This window comes from Heterostelium album (genome assembly GCF_000004825.1).
Source record: "Heterostelium album PN500 unplaced genomic scaffold PPL_scaffold7, whole genome shotgun sequence".
Taxonomy (NCBI): Eukaryota; Evosea; class Eumycetozoa; order Acytosteliales; family Acytosteliaceae; genus Heterostelium; species Heterostelium album.
In genome coordinates this window covers 1-18,956 of record NW_008805069.1, presented here as the reverse complement: position 1 = coordinate 18,956, position 18,956 = coordinate 1, and the positions used below count along the sequence as shown (strand labels likewise).

The window sequence follows — 18,956 nt, the reverse complement described above, 5'->3', positions numbered from 1 at the left end:
TAAAATAATTTGAGAAAATCTTCCAATATTTTACTTGTTCAATTTGTTTAAAACAAAGTCTACAGATATATAAAAAGAGAGATATGAGTAAACAAGATGTATCCGTTTTAATTGGACAGAAAATGCTTTTGGGTTGGACATTACTCGATGTAGTATGCTCAAAGTGTTCAGTTGTACCATTGGTAGAAGATAAGAAAAACAACGTTATTCTATGTATGGGTTGCAATCGAAGACTAAAAAGAGAGAATGGTGATATCATTCAAGTGACACCTGGTGATTCTGAATCAACTACCTCGAATAACAACAAAAACAACAACAACAACACTAGCAATAATAATAATGTTAATCATGATAATATGTTTATGCCTGGTTTATTAAGAACAAATAACAATCAAGACAATCATAATAATAATAACAATAAAGTCGAAAAACAAACTATTATAACAGATAAAATGGATATTGTAGGAAATGATGATAATCAATTAGATTATGATGAAGATGAAGATGATGACGAAGTTCTTTGGACTGAAGATGAAAGAATCCAATTCGAAAAGAGAATGAAAAAGTCTGACGAAACCAGTGCAAAGATTGGACAAAAGTTATTGATGGGATGGACATTGTAAGTTTTTACACCTGAATATCATATTGTTATTCTACTTTATTTATATAAATGTATAATATTCTTATTTTATTAATAGATTGGGTGATGTTTGTCCAAATACCGAGTGTTTTGGTAGTCCATTGATGAGAGATAGAGAGAAAGTATATCATTGTCTATCATGTGATCGAACTGAAATGAATGCAGATGATTTCCATATACCAAAGCAACAACAACAACAACAAAAGAATATTATTAATACAAATGGCAATGTAAATAATACGGTATCAGAGATTTCACCAACAAAAGAACCAATCTTAAAGAAACAAAAGAAAGAAGAGCAATCTCATGTACATGTTCCAGAGCATTCCGCTTATCAACAACAATCTTTGAATCATCATACTGTTCCATCATCTTCGTTTAGCAGAAGTAGTAGTGGTAGTAGTATTAACAGCAACAACCAACACAACAATTATAATATAATACCGGTGGTCGACCAACATGTTATTGCAAACAACAGACAACTAGCAGGTACACCAATCAAGTTACTTCACCAAAACATCAGTGAGATGCCAGAGGTTGTAGACCGAACACTGAGCACTCTTTTTACCAAACTCAAAGAGACCGAACTACATCTTTCAGACTCTAACAACATCAACGATACTAGAAACGACTGTATTCTAATCAAAGAGTGTAGTCAAGCAATCAGTTCATTACTTGAATTAAAGAAACAATATCTATCTTAATGACGATTACATTGTTTATTACATATTATAAATAAATTAATATTATTATTGTTGTTTTGTTGTTTTTTATTAAAATAAAAAAAAAAGGTATATTAAATGAATGCTTTAATAATTGAAACAAAGACCATTGTAACTACAAGTATAATTAAAATAAGTAATATACAAAGTCTAGTTCTGTAGCTACGATGATATTCATCGGCTTTCTTTAGTTCTACTGTGGCCACTGTCATTGACTCCTCGGTCGATTCCAAATTGTATTCGATTTGGTCCATCAAAGTGCCTTGCTTGATGACCAGTATCGAAATGTCATTGATAATCGATGACAGCTCTTCCATTGATCTTACAATCTGTCTAATCTCAGCATCTCTCTTTTGAACTTCAAACTCCATCTCATTGAAAGCCTCTTCCTGTTGTTTTGTTAAAGTAAACACCTGGTTTTCATCATCGTCATCCTCTTCGTCATTCACTTCATTTCCCCAACCAAAACTATTTGCATTTCTTTGTATAGCTATAATTAAATTTAATCAAAAAAGTACATTAATATATATATTAATCTTTAATGATTTAACTAATAATCTATACCATTTAAATAAGTTCTTTGTTTCTTCTTGAATTCTAATGATAAAGTCTGTAGTTGATTCGATTTGGCAGATTGAATATTCTTTTTGACTTTGATCTCTTCGGGTGTCAGGGTTTTCCTGAGTCCCAATGTTTTAATTAAATTATGTGTTTTACTTATATCCTATTGAACGATTAATATTAAAAATCAAACTATATGTTATAATTCTATTTATAATGATAAACATACACTTGATATCTCTCTAGTTAATACTTCAACTTCTCTTTCATCTTCACCGCTATCATCGAATCTCGATAAATGTCTTGAATGTAATTGACCTAATCTTTCAACTACAAATAAAATAAAATTGTTTGTTTAGAATTCTATGTTTAACTATGTAATTTATCAATGAAACATTATATGACATACTATTGTTTGAAATGACTCTTAGTTTACTATCTATATCGGTTAATTTTATCCATTGTGGTTGTAGGTTGAGATCGTCTAGTGGTATATCATGTTCATTCTCACCTATCAGTGGTATCTTTGAGACATCCTTCTTAGTGGTTGAAGTACTCGATACACTACTGAAAGGTCTATTGTGGTGACTCTGTTGACGCAATTCAAAGAATGCAATCGATCTATTTCGATATGACATCTATATATATATATATCTAAAAAAAAAAAAACAAAACTAAAATAATCTACTTTATATCTAAAACTTATGATAACAATATAAAAAATTATCAATTAATTAAATTAATTTTAAATAAAAAAGAGTCAGAAGTTTTTTGTAATTCAAAGATTTTCAACGTTGCAAAAAGCACCATTAATATTCTATTATTTTTAACTAATCAATTTTTGTTTGATTCGAATTACCAATTCAATACTCTTATCTTTATATAAAAAATTAAAAAAATAAACAAATAAAAAATTTGGATATCTTATTTAATAATCATGAAATATTAGATATCTATTTCAATTTAAAATGGCAAAATAAAAGAAAAATCAATCAAGTTTATCTACAAATAAAAAGATGAATTAAAAAGAAAATAAAACAATTTAATTTTCCAAAAAAAAAATAAAAAAATTCGCTTCATTTAAAAGTTTAATAATATTTATATAGAGGGAACTAAGTTCCTTTAAATAACAATAAAAGAATAAAATTAGTAAATGTTTAAAGGTATTTAAAAATATTAATTTATACTAGTTTTTTTTTTTTTTGCAAAACACAACCGACAAAAAACAAAATTTTTTTTTTGATCATAATTTTTTGCAAAAAAATAAGTTAGGGTTTGTCCTGAAGGTGGTTGGTCTTTAAAGTGGGGCATACCAATTTTGAAAGGTCTTTTGGTTTTGATTTACACTTTTTTTTAATACAACCACAAAAAAAATTTATACCTAAAAGATTTAAGTACCCCCTCAAAAAATTGTTTTTCAATAATTCTTGATCCACACAATTCATTTTACACTTTTAAAACTTTCAATCAATCAGAAGTGTTTTTAAATTTTACCTAATCACATCCTAAATAGAATTGGTAACACATCTCAAATTCATCCTTATTTGAAATACTAAGTAAAAAAAGATCTATTATACTTTTTGATCAAATTTTCGGTTACACACTAAACATTGTTGTTCTGACTGATCTATCGAATCAAACACCATGGATATATGCATTTCTTTTATAAAACTATTTATAATATTAAAATGATTTATTTTATATTTTTGTCCAAGGACCTGACAAAAAACATTACCACATTGTCATTGTCAACTTTTAATAAATAACACATCTCCAATCCTATCCAATCAGATAATTATTTATCTTGTTGAGGTTGTTATATCCTCACTAAATTCAATAGTAGTAATCACACTATAAATAGCTATAGAATATTTTGACATTGTAACACCATTTTCAATTGTACCATTACTTAATTAAATATATATATATATATATATATATATAAAATTATTTGTAATAAAATTCTTTGTAATAACATTATTTGTAATAAATTTAAATAAAAAAAAATGGTGGATAAAAAAATTATTATATCAATTGTTCTTGTGATAATTGTTGTTTCTTGTGCTGTTGTAATTCCTACTGTAATAGTACTCCATAATAATAAAGATGATACTGTCAACTTGCCTGTTGATAAAAATCAAACAGAAACCACAACCACAACCCTAACCACTTCAACTACGACTTCTTCGACAGGGGATATTACAACTGGATCTACAACCTCTACTACGACCACCGGTGGAGAACCCGTTATCAATACAACTACCACTGGATCACCTAATATTACCACAAGTGGAAGCCAAATTGTAAACTCCACCACATCAACATCCTTACCACTACCACCTACCTCAACTTCAACAACTTCAACAACCTCAACAACCTCAACAACCTCAACAACCTCAACAACTGGCACGACTACTTCTAAACCAGCCAATCCAACATCCTCGACCTCTTCATCATCTACCTCAACTTCAACAACAACTACAACTGGAAATGGCAATCCTACCTCATCTACAACTGGAAGTGGTACCTCCACTAGTACATCAACTAGTACATCAACTACTAGTACTAGCACCACAACTACAACCACCACAACTGGAACACAACCACCAGTACATTCACTGGTAAGTGTGAAAGTCAACTCTATCAATTTTGCCCAAACACATGTAATACCACCACAAGGAAAAATCTGGACATTACCATCTATCACTACCTCCCTTCATCTCTGTGGCAATAGAGATACACTGATTCTTGTTCAATATTCAAGTTCCATCAGTGGAAGTGCACCATTGATCCAAATCTACAATCCCAATAAATCAGGACAATTGGCTCTCGTTGCATCATTGGTCTTGAATACACCAGACAAACTGCCACCAACCAGTGATAATTTCCCAAGTGGTCCATACCTTGCCAATACTTATTCTGTCACTATACCAGCACAATACATTGTTCCAAACATGCTAGTCCTTACCAGCTCAGATTCTTCAGGTGCCACCTACCCCAATGTTGGAATGGATGTCAATATGAATATATATTCGTTGCCAATGTATTTCTTTGGAGCCACACCAGCCAACACTGTGTCTTTGGGCACTGTTGCATTACCAACACCAGCTCAACAGGAGAATATTTTCCAGCAGTGGCCAGTGTCTAATCTTGATTTCTATAACCATCCAATGGAAAGCACAAATTGGCCATTCATTGCAGTCTTACCAACAGGATCACAACCAGCAAAGAGAGTATATAATACAGATCAATTCTATAATATGTTTGATTTAATGACTTTCTTGGTAGCCATGTTACAGGATCTTAGAATTGCATTCGGAGATACAAAAGTAAGTTAATATATTATTTATTTATTTTAATTAATAATTAATATATTAATTATTTTATAGACAAACAATCTATTATATGTACCAATGATGACATTAAACTCGCAAGGTAAATGGTCTTCTCCAGGAGGTGGTCTTGGTGCTAATTCAGTTGGTACCGGTGACTATGACTATAGTGGAGGTGTCTACATTCACGAGATGGGACATGCTTGGGGATTAATGCATTCTGCTGACGCTTACAATCAAGGAAAATACCCTTATCCATCGGGATGTGTCAGTGGATCTACCTATGGTTGGAGATCCGACTCTAATGAATTCATTTCCACCTATCTACCACCAAGCAGTCCAGATTTTGCTCAATGCAAACTACATCCAATTGGATCGATAATCTATCAGCAGCAAAACAATATGTGTGTAAAACAAGATATTATGCAGGTTAGTATCAAAATATTATAAATGTAGAGAATCATTGATTTAAACTAACCTTTGTATTATTAATTTACTGAATGAATAGTCTGGTAATATGTATCCTGACTTTGATATGTCGATCATGCAACAAAAAGCAGAGGGTACAACCACCACTGACAATCAAAACAACCATATCAACAGTGGAGTCATGATCTATGTTGATGAAACCGATAGTTATATACAATGGGACACCATCGATAAGAAATACGTGCCTGTCGTGTTGTCAAACAACTCTGGTTACCAATACTTGGATATGGGACTTCCAAAGATGCGAGATGTCCTCGTCTACACCATTATCATCTCTTACAATTCGGCACCATCTTCGAGTTGCCAAGATTGTACTTTCATCTATCCAATCAGCAAGTCAAAGGGTAACCTAATGAGATGGATCGACCCAACTGACCCAGCGCAGATTCAATTGGTTTTCAACACCAAACACCGGAGCACTTGGATGGTTCTGTTCTATAAGTGGTTGCGACTACACATTGCGTGTCACCTATCGAGACGGAAGCAGATTCCACAAGCTCATCCAAAAAGGACAAAGAGACTTTAACAACCAATGGGGTGGTATCATGTGGAAATACCAAGATCCAAATAATCCAGCGAGTCTTACTGTGTTTGTAGAGAACGTTCCTGCAGATAAGGTCATTACCCAAGTCGAACTACTTTGGACACCCCAAGGCTTTAGTTATACTACACCATCTAATCCACAAGTTTTGGTTTCACAGTATTATTAAATTTTTTTTCAATCCTAATAATAAAAAAAAATGTATATAACTTGATATTAAAAAAAATCTTGTTAAATTTTAATTATTATGATAAAATATATTTTTTTGAAAGAATTGATAATAATTATTATTAATAACCTCAATGAAAAAAAGATTTAGAAAGGCGCCTTTTTTTGTTTTAAATTTAAATTTTTGAATTTTTAAAAAATTAGCCGGTAAAATGTTGCAAAAACTCATTTGCATTTTAAGTTTACAAATTTTATTTGAAAGAATTGACAAACTCCCATTCATACCTCCCACATCATTTTATATCTTATCAAAAATTATAAGAACACACTTTTTTATTAGTCAAACATTAACAACTAAATTTTAACACACAAAAATAGTGATGAACAAACCATTGATCAACTTTTGATTATTACATTTATTCAAAATATTTTACAAACAATTTTATTACCTTTATACAAACAACATCAAATCAAAAAAAATACTTAATTGTTTTTTTTTTGTAATTGTTTCATAAATTTATAAAACATAATAAAAAAGTATAATATTAACAACAAGTCAAGAAAATTTAAACATATTTTTTTAATCATCAAATAATCAAAATAATAATCATTAGTTTCATTTGCCACATTTCACATTCAATTATTTCCACTAAAAAAACAAATCATAGTACTCTATCATAAAGTTCAAACTTCCAACTATCATTTAATTCAAATTAGTTCAAGATACCATTTACACTTAGTATATCTAGTAAGTAATATGGAAAGATATCAAAAAAAAAAATATTCAGACATGTTATAAACACAATATTGTATTTGAATAGTAACAGTTACTCTTTATAATTCATTTACTCCAAATTATCAAACATTTTCTTTTATAGCTTCAGATCAACTCAAGTAGAATGGTTTGGATATAATATTATCCATCACTCTCTAAAGTAGTAGTTGCTCTACTTTATATATTTTTTCATTTAAATGACACTTGCCTACATGTTGTCGCTTCTTATTACAATTATCACATGTAACACTATACAATTCATTCAGATTTATAATCATCATAGTTTTATTCTCACAATTATAGCAATAGTATTAAAAGGATAAATTGACAGATATAAAGAGATTGATATCAACCACCAAATATCAGTACTAATCACCAATTAAGCATAATCATTCTACCTAAAATCAAACACTGTAAACTTTTATCTTTTTGATGGATTTTCCAAACATCATCAGTAAGAACCCCCACTCAAACTATTGAACCACACCAAAACGAATAATTAAAAGATATCTCATTTCTTTTTCACAACCTATTGGCACACCACTCACCCCACCCCTCCACACTCCAATCACTTTAAAAATGTGGGGAGACACTTATTTTTCCAAGAGTCATCTTTCAACTACTACTATCTATATTATATAAAATAATATTGATAGTGGTATATATTATATTATTCTATTACCACAAAATAAATATGATGGAACTATTTAATTGAATCAATAATAGTACTATATTATATTTATTCTTTAAGAAAAAAAAAGTAGTAGAGTGTTTTGTTGCTTAATTTTATTTGTGTTATTTTTTTCCTAGTCATACTGGTATAATAACATATGAATTTAATGAGATTAGCAATACAACAATATTTAACTAACTACTAATTAATGGAAATTTTATCATTATTAATATTTTTTACTAAACTTTCGATTGATTTGTATTAATATACTTTAGTAAAAAAGAAAAACAAGAAAAAGATTTCTAACTCTTTAATTCTTGTTTTGCTCAGATCATTGTTATTAATATAATTAAATTAAATCAAATGATTGACATTTATTTGGATAAAAATTCCATTTATTACTTTTTTTTTTTTCATATTTATTTTAGTAACCATTATTTAAATATCAATTGAAATAATTGGTAATCATTACAAATTAAATATTGTTTATAAATAAATAAAAAAAATAATATTGTTGTACTTGTAGTGTCATAATAGTAGAGTATATCGTATAAAATCAATAACAGTGGTGTGTTTTAAAATAGTTTGTCATTTATTTTCTGATCAAAATTAATATTTTCCGATCTATTATTATTATCATTATCATTAGTCCAATATCTTTGTGTATTCAATAATAAATCTATTCATCTTTGACATCTCGTAATATTAAATTTATCATCATACATCATTTCCAAATTACTATTTCCATCCAATTATCAATATCATTTGGATCATTATCTATTAGTTTTCAATATCATCAAATAAAATAATAATAATATTATTGATTCCAAATTATCTTATTACAATTAATTAATATTGTTCTATTTACTAAAACTATCATTTCTATTTATTTATTTAATTATTTATTTATTTATTTTATTTATTCAAAAAATGATTGGAATTGAAGATACTCAATTAGAAATGAATAGAGAACCCCAAGGACAGACAGTACCCCCACAACAGCAACAGTCTTATATCAATAATCCAGCTTCGCGTGACAAGCTAAAGAAAAGAAAGAATGTAGAAAAAGACACTGCCAGCAGCAGTCCACTAGCAAAACTGCGTTCCGCCACTTTGCAACGTACTGCCACTTCAAAGTTGCAGTTTGTTGTCGATCTCGGATCGTCTCTCACCAAATCACCTAGCAAATCCACTACCAACGCTCTCTCTCTACACTCGAGTGTCGCTTCACACAATGGAACAGGAGCATTGTCTTCGCCATCTTTTCTTAGCAACAGTGTCCAATCACCAAACAAGAAAACTAAGCATCACAATTCAAACCAATCAAAGAACAATACTCTCCACCGTAAGAGTGTTAGGATTTCACAGCAATTAAAGCTCGACGAAGTCACCAAGATTTACGCTCCACTCTCTGGCTCTGAATATCTGTCGTCGTCACGCGAGTGCCCACTCTCACCATCGATTCTTCGTCAACAAATCAATAGCAACAACAAAGACAAATCAGAAAACAACAAAGAGAATAGTTTTTACAAGGACAAGACAACTACAACCACCACTACCACCAGTAACAGCAACAACAATTTATGTAATATAACACCATCCACACCCGATCATAGCAATAGTCACAACAACCAATCTACATCGATTTCACCATTGATGTCAGCAGCTTGCATTTCCTCACCAAAGTCACCCATTAATTTAGGAGATAACAAGGAAAACAATGTCAACTCTCTCAACTCACCACCAACCTCACCAACCGCTGCCGCCAAACAACCACCTATCCATCTCAATCTCCAGTCACACTCTATCAAAGCGAAAAAGTCGCAATCAACATCGAACTTTAACACCAACCAATTGGAGCTTGAATTGATAAAGAAGCAAGTGATTGAGAACTGTGAGGTGATCCTCTGTAAAATTAGTGAGTACCAACGCATTGTCTTATCGCTTCCTGATCTATTCATGTTGTCACAGGATATCCTATCGACTGAGTATGAATATCTTATCAAGGACACCAACACTATCTCCAAGATCTTGTCGCCACTTGACTCTACCACAGGTTCAGACACTAACACTGAAGTGATTTGCTCGCCACAACTATCAAATCGTTCACCTCATCTATTGTCCACCAGTCAACAATCCATGTATTTGAACAGCGACAATGTTTCCGATCACAGTAGCAATAGTAACGGTGGTTTAACAGAGATGGACAAGATCGCTCAATCTATATCGCTCATTGCCAAGAAATTATTGGCAATCCAAATCGAAATGAAAAAGACCAACTTGACTGAGAAGAAGGCATGCACACTCTCATTATTTGTGTCGGCAGTCAAACACTATTTGGAAACTGGTGATATCACAGATGACATTCCAAAGATACCAACCGAAGTATCGCACTCACTCATCCAAAGCACTGAACTAACTACCAAGGAATACTCACCCGAGGAGAGCAGTGACTACATCTATAAATCAGGTCCACTCATCAAAAAAGGTAGCAAAGGTCCATTGGTCATTTGGAAAGAACAGTATTTTGTATTATCAGTAGAACGCTTATCAATATATGCAAGTGAACGTGTAAGTTTGGTTAGATTATATATTGAAACTGATTTGTCTCTAATTATTTTTTTATTTTAGAAATCAGCTACATTGAAACCAAAGAAAGATATATTATTGAGTAATATTGTTTCGATTTGCCCAGTCACCAAATATGAATATAAACATTGCTTTATGTTAAAGATGAGAAATCCAGATTCCAAGTTGGTGGTACGTGCCAAGAATGACAAGGATGCCGCCATGTGGATGTTGGCTATTGACGGCTTGCCTCGTAAGAATTTCGATACCAATCAATCGTGCATCAATCTATATATCAAGGAGACTCTCCTCGAATCTATCTGCTCCAATGTTGTTAACTACCGACGCTCTGTGGCTGGTGGTGTAGTTCGTTCCAGTCACGGAGAGGAGTGGACATACCGCGCTGACGGAACTCTCTACAACTCTGAGCATCTCGATGCCAATGTCAAGGCAAAGGATCTCAAGTATATTTGGAATGGACAGCTGCTAGTACCAGCCAAGGACACCGTTAAGAACCTGGGAAGTGGTAAATGGAATGGTGTGTGGCTCGCTTGGTACTACAATAACATGCCATTCCTCAAGTATATGTGGCAACACGAATCCAACGAATACCTAAATCAAAATCCTAAACTCTCGTACAAATGGGCATCTAGAGGATTAGTCTCAAAGATTGGTGTTGGTGAATGGCTCATCGAAGGAAATGTACCCGAAACCGTTGTTATGTTTATACAGTGTCTCAGATATTGCAGATTAGGAAAAGATTTTTAAATACCCTATCTCTAAACTCCTTATCTATTATTTTGTATTAATTAAACTTCCTATAAGAAGCGTAAAAACAAACAATACTTAACCATTGATGAATTTAGTTATAACAATCAATTTTAAATAAATTATACATTATTTGAATTTAAAAGTTTATATGATTTATTTATAAGCTCAAATACACAATAGTTATCATTAACTAATAAATATGTTAAATTTTTTTCAATGATAGTGGTTGAGCTGTTTTTCACAAATTTTTTTTTTAAGTTGTCGCAATAGAGATTAATATTATAAAATATAATAAAATATCAAACCTACTTGGATTTTAATAAAAATTAGATAATAGAAAGCATTTTTATAGTAGATTTAGAATATAAAGTGTTATTCTTGAAAAAAAAAATTGAATGAGTATGGCGTTTATTTTTCGTTAGGGAAAATGAGTTTTCCAATCTGCATCGGAGTTCGGAGCAAGCTACACCAAACCCGAGAGATCAAAGAATACAGGGACAGACATATTTATCAATGTTATGAAAGATTCAATCAAATTCTCAAAGATCTTCAATCAAAAATTTGTGTTCAAAAAATGGTTATTGTAATATGGGAAATTTATATGAGAAAATCAATGATTAGCAACTAGCAGAATAGATATTTAACAAGAGACCCTGATTAACTAGGTTAAATAAAGTTATTATTATTTTGTGTCTAGCTTAATTAACTTTAATATCATTTAGTTGATGTTGATTTATTCAATCCAAACTGACTACATGAACAACTATTGATCAATCATTGCTGCTGATTTTGTTTACAAATTTTCAATTTTTGATAAATATATATATTGATAAATAATAATCAACAATATATAAAAATGAATAAAGATGTCTGTTTTCACATAAAATTCAAAAAAAATACATGTTTGCTATAAAAAAGTAAAAGTTTAAGTTTATAAAATGCAAATATTTTTTAGCTTGAGCTTTATTACCAGGCTTTGGAGGTTGATTATTTAACAAATGTGTAGGTTAGAGAGAATGTTTGTATGATGTCATATTAAAAAAAAATACTCTACAAACCCTATTTCATATCTAATTCATTCACCCCAATACTACCGTAGTAAAATGTGATAAAAATAGTACTATTTTGATAAACATCTATCTGATAGTGAGTTTTTTTTCTTAAATAAACTTCATTTTATCAATTATAGTTGCAAATAGTTAGAAAAGGAAGAGGATCATTCTTCTTTAATTCTCCAAAATTTTTAATTAATTTTAAATAATTTTTTTTTTAAAAATATAATTATAATTAAAAAAAAAAGTATAAAAGGGTGATCTATTCATTCCTTTTAATCAGTTTTGAGGTGATTGATATGGATCAAAGGATCATATCAAAATACTTGTAAGTTAAACTTTTTTTTTATTTCTAAATTCTTTTTTTAATATTTCTAATTTTTACTCTTTTTTTTTTTAAAAATTAAACAGATGTACCCACCCATACTCAACGGCAATGTTAGGAATATGGAAGATCCTCCGCAATGTAAGATTCCAACAGAGCCACACTCCAATTGTGCCAATCAACTTTAGACATCTCACCAGATAGTCGCTGGATATACAGATGGTATCTAATAGTTAATAGTTCTACTTATAAAAGAAATGAGCGATTTGACTTGAAGTAACACCACTCTTTGTACTCTCCATTATTAAAGTGTAAATGTCTGGTAAGAATTAAACGTTGAAGGCTTGGTTGATCAAACAATGAACTTAAATTCATTCAACAAGTAAGTCGAATTTATTTTTAAAAAAAAATTTTTTGCATTTTGAAAATTTTTATAAATTACTGACTATTTATAATTTTTTTTTTTTAATTTTTTTTTGTCAAATTTCTCTTTCATTCAAAATAAAGTTTCATATAGGAAAAATAAATAACAAGCCATGACGCATCACTTTTCAAAAGTCTGAAACCATTTTCAAAAAATTTTAAACCAATTTTTTTTTGTTTGTCTTCCCCAAAAAAAATTGAGTGTTTGGGAAGACAAAGACTTGAAGATTTAATCAATATTTTAATATTCTAAACCACTTTCTGTTGATTTAGTTTTTTTATTTTGATTGACCTATTCAACAATCTGGTTTATTTAAAATTTTTATGATTGATTTCTATCTGATCTATCTATGTTACTTTTTTAACTTTTTTCCTTCCTATTACAAGTTCATCTTGGAAATCTCCAGATTTTATTATTAATATAATTTTTACTTTATATTTTTCTTCAAAAATATCAAACCTTCATTCAAATGATTTCATTCCCAATTATCCATAATTCATTTTTAAGTCAATCAAAATTATTTTTGCAAACTTACAATTTATAAAATTTGCATAACTTTAACCCCAAAACATCATGTTGTTCAGGAACCAGAAACAAAAAACAATAGAATTAAAAAGATTTTATAAAATCTTTAACGATTCTGTTGTGTTGGTTCTTAAAATCAATCCCTTCGTATTAATATCATTATGATAAATATTTTGTTTTTTTTAATCCGGTAATATTACAAATGTAAAGTGTTTTTGACTACTGGTTTCAGAACAATCGATTTTATTGCTATTTAAACCTGACTTTAACAGCAATGTCTATTCATTATTTCAACTGATAACTAATACAAAGATAAAAATGTCTTTATTTACAAATAGATACATATTACTAATAACTACAATTATTTTATTATCAGTGTTGGCAACTCTACCAACAGTTAATAGCCAATCTACTGTCAATTGGCAGGCAGGAGTTAACTATGGATTGGGTCAAGTTGTAAAGTACTCGAATGGCAATTGCTATAAGGTTGTGAATGTCGGATCCAACGGATCCGATGGTACCGATCCAACAGTATCAACATGGTATTGGTCGCAAGTGACTTGCCCATCTTCTGGAACCGGATGTAGTGATATTGCTGTCAATTGGCAAGCAGGAATTAACTATGGATTGGGTCAAGTAGTAAAGTACTCGAATGGACTCTATTACAAAGTTGTGAATGTAGGTACAAACGGATCCGATGGTACCGATCCAACAGTATCAACATGGTATTGGTCACAAGTGACTGATTGCTCAGGTGGTGGAAATCCAGGAACTGGATGGATTGTATCGGAAACAACTTTCAATCAAATCTTCCCAAATAGAAATTCTTTCTATACCTATGCTGGATTAGTTGCTGCCCTCTCTGCATATCCAGCCTTTACAAACACTGGTACATCAACAACTAAACTGCAAGAAGCAGCCGCATTTTTAGGTAAGTATTATTTATTAGATCGAAGAGATCAGATGTTTATTTTATTTATTTATATGTTATCCAACTCTAATTCTATAATATGGACAATCAATTCTTCTTATAAACAGCAAACGTATATCATGAGACCGGTGGATTAGTTTACATTCGTGAGATCAATCAAGCCAACTGGAATTCCTATTGTCAACCAGCCGGTACATGTGGTGGTCTTCAATACTACGGTCGTGGACCACTTCAATTGAGTTGGAACTACAACTACAATTCATGTGGAAATGCATTGGGAATCAATCTACTCGCAAATCCTGATCTAGTTGCCACCGATTCCTCTGTATCATGGAAGACTGCAATCTGGTATTGGAACACTCAGAAGGGTGCTACTGCCTACACTCCTCACGATGCTATGGTAACTCTTCATGCATTCGGTGAGACAATCAGAGCTATCAACGGTGGACTCGAATGTAATGGAGCAGCTGGTTCACCACAAATGCAACAACGTGTTCAATACTATACAACCATTTGTGGTATTCTAGGTGTACCAACCGGTGGTAGTTTAACTTGTTAATTATAATGGAAAAATATATATGACTTTATAAGCATCAATCCAAAAACATTAAATAAATTAATTTAAACAATTCCAATAAAATATAAAATTCGACTGTATACAACCAATACTCTAAATATATGTTGATGCTCTTACAAAGACTTTCAATCAACAGCATGTAACAAGCAATACCAAGTTCGAAGTATGATTATTGAGCAACAACAACAACAGCTCTTTCCCACGTTTTGAACTTTATACAATTCAAAAGTATCCACAACAAACACACCCAGTATTAAAGGAACTGCTGTTACAATTAAATCATACACTACAACATCAACTCAAGTTCTTTAACACAATTACTATCAAAACAACATACATGTTGACGATAATGATCAATACAAACATACGTTCAACAACTCTACTTTCTCAAATAAAAATAAAAAAAAATTATTTAGATAGTTTATTTATAATTATTAATTAATTGTAATTCTCGTTGTTTACTTTGTTACACTATTGAATAGTTTGATAGGTGAAATTGGTTGGTGTCAAAGGGTGTTCTTCAAAGTATCGGATGAAGTTTGAATTGATTGAAAATTGTATATTCTTAATATGTTGATCCGATTCATCTTTCTAATGACCTGTAAGTCTTAACCGATTTCCTATCACTCTGTTGGTTTGCGATAGGTGTGATCACCACTTTCATTGTTAAATTGATATAACACCTCCAATTGAGTTGCTCTAAAAATTAATGAATTAATCATAAAGATTAGATAAATCGATGTTGGTTGATTGGTTGAATGAGTAAATAGGTGTGTTGCGATGGTTTTAATGATTAAATAATTTAGAATATAAAATGAATATGGTTGCCATCTACTTCAAATGGTGCAGCAAAACCAAAATTTCTTGGAAATCTAAATCGGTTGTAATTATCAGTCCTATGATCAATATTGCTATTTCATCAATGCTATTATTGTTGTTGACTTTGTTGTTATTTGAAACTATGATTAATTATTTCAAGAAAAATAAATGTAACTTCTTCATTAATGTTTTTTCTCTCTTTCACCATGGGTTCATCGATTCTCTTGTTAGCTATAGTTGGTTAGTTGGTTTCATTTATAAAAAAAAATTTTAACAAAACTTACCAAATAATAGCAGAGGTTCAATGCTTCTTGTTTGAGGTTTGAAAAGTAGATAGTAGAGGAATAGCATCACTTTCCGGAGTTTCTAAAATGATTTAATCGATTAATTGTCGTCAAACTGTCATCTCTGGACCAGAAAAAGATGACAACTATTCGTGCCATCAACAAGGTCCAATATGTTCTTCAAGCACAGCTCAGTGGAGCAGTTGTCTTATTCAAAGATCTTTTACCTCCAAAAGAATTCAAAAATGTCTTGAATATCTGTGTATGATCACCATGTTTATTGATCTAAAATCATTAGAGTATAAAAATATTAGTAAATCATTTAATAAATGATAGTACAGTATTTAATTTATTGAAATTATATATAGGATTTATGAATAAATAAAAAAAATATGTCAATGAATGAGAAAACTAATGAATGATTGATTAAACGAATTATATAAATAAATGAATAAATAAAATGAGCTATTTGAATTGAGAATCAATTTCAATTGTAGATCAAATGTGAATAATCGTGATGAGCATTCAGTAACTTGAAATCATTAGTGTATAGGATTGTATACTCAAAGTATAGGTTTCTCTGTAATGTTATTTTTAATAATTGTGTAATTGTGATTCAAGATAGTTGATATAAGATTATTTTGTTGGTGTGTAATGATAATAGAGGTAAATATAAAATATGCTAATTTTTGTTTAATAAATCAATAGTTATAATGATAAATGATTGTAAGTTGTTGTTAACAACAATGAAACTAAACAACAATTAAAATAATAAAATAATACTTGTGATGTCCAGTGTTTATGATCAACAAATTGTTTTTTTTTTTTTTTTTTTTTTTTTTTAACTTTCATTTATATAGATCATAAGATATCGTTATCAATAGTAATAATAATATCAATATTTATTTATTTTTCAATTTTAAAAGATGTTACAGCTTTAGAATATAATAAATTATTTAAAGAAAGTAATGAGTTATAAGATTCAATTCAAATGTAAGCTCAGTCAATGATTTCAGTATTGTTTGTCTATTATATTGTCTCACTCTTCAAGTTTACTTTTTGTATTCTAAAAAGATACATATTGAGGAGTAATATTGAGATAATGATCATTCCTATAATGCTAAACTAAACTAAACTAACAAACTAATATTAATTTATTAATAGATACAGAATATGCAACGTTTGGTTAGATATCTTTTGTTGACAGCAATGTCAATATATTAGTTGAGTGGTGGTTGGCTCTGATGAATGAAGATTAGATATCAAATTTACTATACTCTCAAAGATAGATACTTATTTTGGAAGCTGCTGTGAAATAGGACAATAGTGGTGATCGACTCTTTGGCTAAATCATGACAAGGATCAACGAGATTAAAGATACTATCAAAGTGAAAGAACTGTTGCAATAGTAATGCATTTCAAGTACAACCAATTAATAGTATGATCATCAAGATTATCAAAACAGAGGGTTCAGCGATGCCCATGAAAGTACAGTTGGAGACGGGCCTGCTACCCAAGCCAAGGTGTGCTATTGAAGTATGTAAATTATAATTTTAAACATTTGTAAATATACTGCAATTTTCTAATATACATCACAATCATATAGAGTCAAGTTAGTTTATAAATAGATTTTATTTCAACAAGCATTGGAAAATGATATTGATCAAGTACAACTTGTTGTTCTAAAGCTTACTTTGCTTACCTATTAGGTGAAACATACACCAACACTTTGATTAAAGTTAATGCAGCCACTACCATCTTACAAGAAGATATGGTCACTATTGAACAAGCGAGATCGAATGATTCAAATCATTTACATTTGGATTACAATTATAGACGCCAACAATCTTTAAATAGCTTCAAATAGATTAACATTAAGATAAGAAATAATAATTTATATTAATTAATAGAATTTTACTAACATTTATTGATTGTTAGGAAATTATAAATTTAGATAACAGATATTTAAAGAAGATTACATTCAAAAAGATATATTTATTATCAACAACAACGACAACAACTACAACAACAACATTTGGAAATATTATCTATTAGATTAATAACTATAGAAACTTGATAAATGTAACGCAGAAACAATAACATTTAGAGCAGATCTCCAAAGATCAATGACAATTGTAAATAGTGGTGATCAAAAATGTATATCGTTTCAGCTTTTAAATAATCAATGTTTACTTTATTTATTCGATTCACATGACTTGATATGATTCATTTACTTTGGAATCTATGATTAATAAATGAATTAATTCAAAAGAATGAATATAAAAGTATTTATTAATTAAAACTTAATAAATATATTAATACAAGACATTGAAAGAATAGAATACATGATTAAATCAATGCATTATTGAATAAATGAATAAATAAATCAATCAATATTTGAATCAATAATAGAATCAATTATTCTATTAGTAATACAGTAGTTTCTAGAATATTCGATATAAAATCACATTTAATTTAACAAAATTCGATCTCTTTAAATTAAAGTTTTTGTTTTAAAAACGAGGTAATCAATTCTATCAAAAATAGTAAAATGATTATTCTTCACAGCAATTTTCATATATGAAAACTCCTGCCCATAATGCAAAATTAATTTTATAATATTTTTTAAACTTCAACCAATTCATCAAGAATTGAATTCCTGAGATATAAAACAACTTTTTATAGCAATTAAAAGCAACCCCATCTTAATCGTCAAAGTTTACTTTGACAAAAATGTTAGGACAAAATGCAAAACCAAAAAATTTTGTAATGTATTTTA

The 18,956-nt window shown here is 29.9% G+C and overlaps 7 protein-coding genes across 7 annotated transcripts; 6 read left to right on the top strand and 1 right to left on the bottom strand.

The window, feature by feature from the left end:
• Positions 1–83: 83 nt before the first annotated feature.
• Positions 84–1,344, top strand: PPL_07368 (autoantigen p27 domain-containing protein; the record flags this gene model as incomplete). The annotated part of the gene is made up of 2 exons (XM_020578203.1): positions 84–619; positions 699–1,344. 2 exons carry the CDS (start codon positions 84–86, stop codon positions 1,342–1,344), a joined length of 1,182 nt encoding a protein of 393 aa, XP_020431798.1.
• A 92-nt stretch (positions 1,345–1,436) lies between these two features.
• Positions 1,437–3,368, bottom strand: PPL_07367 (uncharacterized protein; the record flags this gene model as incomplete). The annotated part of the gene is made up of 5 exons (XM_020578202.1): positions 1,437–1,852; positions 1,927–2,086; positions 2,153–2,253; positions 2,333–2,561; positions 3,237–3,368. The coding sequence occupies 5 exons, from the start codon at positions 3,366–3,368 to the stop codon at positions 1,437–1,439; spliced, it is 1,038 nt and encodes a 345-aa protein (XP_020431797.1).
• A 561-nt stretch (positions 3,369–3,929) lies between these two features.
• Positions 3,930–8,099, top strand: PPL_07366 (uncharacterized protein; the record flags this gene model as incomplete). Its single annotated transcript, XM_020578201.1, has 7 exons — positions 3,930–5,252; positions 5,313–5,684; positions 5,764–6,076; positions 6,342–6,430; positions 7,171–7,201; positions 7,275–7,347; positions 8,039–8,099. 7 exons carry the CDS (start codon positions 3,930–3,932, stop codon positions 8,097–8,099), a joined length of 2,262 nt encoding a protein of 753 aa, XP_020431796.1.
• A 732-nt stretch (positions 8,100–8,831) lies between these two features.
• Positions 8,832–11,237, top strand: rcdP (PH domain-containing protein; the record flags this gene model as incomplete). The annotated part of the gene is made up of 2 exons (XM_020578200.1): positions 8,832–10,472; positions 10,533–11,237. The coding sequence occupies 2 exons, from the start codon at positions 8,832–8,834 to the stop codon at positions 11,235–11,237; spliced, it is 2,346 nt and encodes a 781-aa protein (XP_020431795.1).
• Positions 11,238–13,884: 2,647 nt separating this feature from the next.
• On the top strand, positions 13,885–15,056 carry PPL_07364 (chitinase; the record flags this gene model as incomplete). Its single annotated transcript, XM_020578199.1, has 2 exons — positions 13,885–14,497; positions 14,605–15,056. The coding sequence occupies 2 exons, from the start codon at positions 13,885–13,887 to the stop codon at positions 15,054–15,056; spliced, it is 1,065 nt and encodes a 354-aa protein (XP_020431794.1).
• A 1,260-nt stretch (positions 15,057–16,316) lies between these two features.
• Positions 16,317–17,367, top strand: PPL_07363 (uncharacterized protein; the record flags this gene model as incomplete). The annotated part of the gene is made up of 3 exons (XM_020578198.1): positions 16,317–16,439; positions 17,140–17,170; positions 17,342–17,367. The coding sequence occupies 3 exons, from the start codon at positions 16,317–16,319 to the stop codon at positions 17,365–17,367; spliced, it is 180 nt and encodes a 59-aa protein (XP_020431793.1).
• A 162-nt stretch (positions 17,368–17,529) lies between these two features.
• PPL_07362 (uncharacterized protein) lies at positions 17,530–18,948 on the top strand (the record flags this gene model as incomplete). The annotated part of the gene is made up of 5 exons (XM_020578197.1): positions 17,530–17,565; positions 17,617–17,700; positions 17,806–17,844; positions 18,247–18,334; positions 18,863–18,948. Coding segments are annotated over 5 exons (333 nt in total), but the record flags the coding sequence as incomplete, so codon positions are not given.
• Positions 18,949–18,956: the final 8 nt, after the last annotated feature.